This window comes from Peromyscus californicus, unplaced genomic scaffold, assembly GCF_007827085.1.
Source record: "Peromyscus californicus insignis strain IS unplaced genomic scaffold, ASM782708v3 Scaffold_24__1_contigs__length_46423439, whole genome shotgun sequence".
In the NCBI taxonomy this organism is placed as follows: Eukaryota; Metazoa; Chordata; class Mammalia; order Rodentia; family Cricetidae; genus Peromyscus; species Peromyscus californicus.
The window spans coordinates 45,921,540-45,925,568 of record NW_026294535.1 but is presented as its reverse complement, the minus strand read 5'-3'; the positions used below and the strand labels follow the sequence as shown (position 1 = coordinate 45,925,568).

General features: G+C 37.3%; 1 protein-coding gene across 1 annotated transcript; it reads left to right on the top strand.

The window, feature by feature from the left end:
• The first annotated feature begins 1,236 nt into the window (after positions 1-1,236).
• On the top strand, positions 1,237-2,193 carry LOC128120078 (olfactory receptor 6C6-like). The gene has a single exon (XM_052753832.1). It carries the CDS (start codon positions 1,237-1,239, stop codon positions 2,191-2,193), a length of 957 nt encoding a protein of 318 aa, XP_052609792.1.
• The last annotated feature ends 1,836 nt before the right edge of the window (positions 2,194-4,029 follow it).

The following is a 4,029-nucleotide window of genomic DNA, read 5'->3' as shown; positions in this document are numbered from 1 at the left end:
GAAAAGCATTAGAAATATTCACAAAGATACAATATATTTTAGGATATAATATTAAAATCATTCTCTGTGTGTTTCTATTAACTATCTGAAACACTATATCAAAACCCACAAAAGAAATTATGAGTTGGGACAAGAGCACTGCAGCCCAATAATTGCTTAGAATTGCTCAGCATGTGCAAGGCCCTGGTTTTAGAATCATGAGACAAAAAACAATTAACAGGTATATTGAGCATTCTGATTATTGACTTAGGCTAGGCTTTTTTTTAATAAGTCTTTTTCTTGCCAAATTTAGATTGCTGCTACTGAGTGATTTGGCTCTATTTTATAATATTTAAAAGTTCAAATGGGTTTTCTACTTAGTCAAATAAATTAAAGAACTAGAACTATAGGTGTAGGATAAAAATCTTTTTAAAATGCTTAAAAAATGCTTTATCCATCCAAAGATATGAGTCATGTGTTGTCCAAACATATGTAACTGTAAGACAGGAGGTGGCTGCAATACTTATCTGAAACATCACTTTTCTAACTCTCTCACACACACACAATAATTATCACTAATATTTTTCAGATAGACCTCTTTTTTCCCATTCAGATGATGTAAGCCAGAAGACTGTAATGGGAAGCCATTCAGGAGAGGCAGTGCTTCTTGTGGGTTTAGCTGATGACACAATCTTGAGACTTGTGCTAGCCACTGCTTCAGCCTAATCACCATCACGCTTAGCATAGAAGGTGCTTGTTTTACATTAATATATGAAGTAGCTCTTCTACAATAATGCCTTCTTAGAAATTTTCTGTTCTAGTACATGTATTTCTAAAATGGTAGTGACTGTGGCCAATGCAAATTAAATAATTTCTGTAGACTATTAAATCAATTAATAGTGAGTTGGCAATTAATGTGAGATATTAACAAAATTAAATTTTGAATATGGATTTAGAATGAAAATTTGAACCGAGAGCAACAGGTGAATACAACTGAACCATACAAGCATTTGAAATGACCCGTAAATGGGCAAGTAGACTATACATAACTCCTCACAAAAATCTTAGACCTCTGACAATCATGGAAATGTGGTAGAGACATTTCAAAGAGTGACTTGAATATTGATTCCTGAAAATATCTGTGCATTTATTAACTATATGGATACATAATTTTTAATGGATGAAAAGGAAGAAGTATTTTTCCTGGATGTGATATTAGTTTTGTATTTTCTGTAGATTTGCTAGGAAACAAGAGAAATGAAGAACCAATCTGTGGAGATAGTGTTCATTTTGCTTGGACTGACAGGTGACCCTCAGCTACAAATTCTGATTTTCCTGTTTCTGTTTTTCAATTACATCTTGAGCCTGATGGGGAACTTAGTGATCATCCTTCTCACCCTGCTGGATCCCCACCTCAAGACTCCAATGTATTTCTTCCTCCGGAATTTCTCCTTCCTAGAAATTGCATTCACCACAGTGTGCATCCCCAGGTTCCTGACAAGCATTCTCTCAGGGGAGAAAATGATTTTGTACAATGCTTGTGCAGCTCAATTATTCTTCTTTTTTCTGCTAGGGACCACAGAGTTCTACCTCCTGGCTGCCATGTCCTTTGATCGCTATGTAGCCATCTGCAGACCACTGCACTACCCCATCATCATGAACAGCAAAGTGTGTCACCTGCTGGTCATCAGCTCCTGGGTGACTGGGTTCTTAGTCATCTTCCCCCCTTTGCTCTTGGGACTCAAGCTGGATTTCTGTGCTTCCAAAATTGTTGATCACTTCGTATGTGACACTTCTGTCCTTCAGCTGTCTTGCACAGACACACATTTAATAGAATTGATGGCTTTTGTCTTGGCTGTGATGACACTGGTCATCACCTTGATCTTAGTGATCCTCTCCTACACACTCATCATCAAAACCATCCTCAAGTTCCCTTCAGCTCAACAACGGAGAAAGGCCTTTTCCACCTGCTCCTCACACATGGTTGTTGTCTCCATTACTTATGGGAGTTGTATCTTCATGTACATGAAAACATCAGCCAAGGAAAGGGTGACTCTAAATAAAGGTGTAGCTGTGCTCAACACTTCTGTGGCCCCTTTGCTAAACCCTTTCATTTACACTCTCAGGAACCAGCAGGTGAAGGAAGCTTTCAAACATGTTTTTCTTAGATTTTGTTCTTTTAAAGACCATGAGACAAGACTTAGACATAAATAATACCTTGTTGAAACATGAACTACTCTCAAACGTATTAGTTGTGATCTAAGCCAATTAAATTATTGAGTGTTTTAGTCACTTGTGTCCTAAGCCTATTAGAGTGCTTCTGCATTTTTCTTTTAGCACAGCTTCCTAACTAAGAGGGATGAAAATGCTTTCTCAAAATCAGAATATCAAATTATATGTTTATAGGGGAATTCTCATGAACTTTCATGTACCTGTACTAAATGTTTATTCAACTGAAACTTGCTAGATTTTACAAGTTAAGCTTTTTTCCATGGATTACATTGTAACATACACAGATAGAATGATGGTTACAATGTAACATATTTGGGATTGTCACAGTAGATAGAAAATTTAGTAATTTGAGCCATGTGATGGTGGCGAATGCCTTTAATCCCAGAACTCCAGAAGCAGATCCCAGTGGATCTCTGTGAGTTTGAGGCCAGCCTTGGCTATAGAGTTCGTTCCAGGAAAGACGCAAAGCTACACACAGAAACCCTGTGTAGAAAAACCAAAAAAAGAAAAAAGAAAGAAAGAAATTAGTAATTTGAAAAATAAACTAAAGGAGGAAACATCAATTCCAGCAAACCCTGGTAAATAAATAAGGAAAATATAGTGTCCTATCCTGAATGGTATAAAATAAGTCAAAGAATTGGAAATCTGTTGTAAAAATTTCCCTGAAAAAGTATGTTGAGAGTGTGTTATTTTGTTAGCTTGATTTGATAATATTTTGCTTAAAATAATTAAACTCTGAGTTTTGTACTAATTTTTTTTCTGGTTCACGATTTATAGATATTGAGGATGATGGTAACCCAAAAAAGTCATTCTATGTGTTCTTCTTCTGTACCTTGGTTTGAGGCTATTTCTGTCTATTAAACTAAAATCAGGAGATAAAATGTCTTTATCAATTATGTATTTTAATACAGTAATATGAAATAATTTTAAACACTAGTACTGGACTAGTGTGTACCCATGAGCACCTAGAGGACACCACAATAAATCTTTCCCTCTGCTTATTCTAGTCACACTGTGCCAGTTCCCATCTCCATCTGGGGTCTTTGGGGATTCTTCATTAGTCTCACCTTTCTGGACTCTCATAGGAAAAGAACAGCACACTTGGCAGTGTATGTCTGCCCCTAGCTCTCTCTAATTTACATGCTTCAGTTTCCCATGCTTCTCTGTGAATCTGCTCTGATCTTCTGTAGCAGTGTGGCCACTGTGCTCTTGTGGTAGACAACTTTCCTCCCTGTGTCTCAACAGTTTGCCAATATCATTCCCTGAGCAACCAACCCACAAGAATGAATCATTTACTTCAATTGGAGTAAGAGTATGAACAACCCTCAGGCTCTGAAAGACTCTTTCCAGTATGCCTTTATAGAAAAATAAAAAGAACACCTGCCAGCAAAGAAACAATTCATAATAAAAAAAAAAAAAACAGTTCCATTATATCTTAGGAGTTCCATTATCAGGGCAGAGAAGCTTATGAAATTTTCTGTAGTGAGTAAGATTGAAAATTTTGAATAGAGCACATTCCACATTTTGTTTCTCCTTTTTGGACCCAACTCAGCTGGAAATTAGGACTCTGTTTACATTTTTTGCAATGAGTTCCAATATAAGCTCTCCAACCAGGTAGGCTGCCACATGCAGATCTTTCTCTCTGTTTTCCCATACACAATCCTCCAGTATCAGACCCAGCTCTTCAGCACAACACCATAGGCAGCCTTCCCTGTCTTCCTGGTCCCATCCCCTGTGGATCTCACACATCTTCCATTTCTAGCCTTCCTCCTCCTACTTGTTATTTTTCCCAGACCCCCAACTCCAGCTGGTACCCCT

Bases quoted from the DNA above. Each gene is read 5' to 3' on its own strand.
- LOC128120078 (XM_052753832.1), top strand. From the start codon at position 1,237: ATGAAGAACCAATCTGTGGAGATAGTGTTCATTTTGCTTGGACTGACA.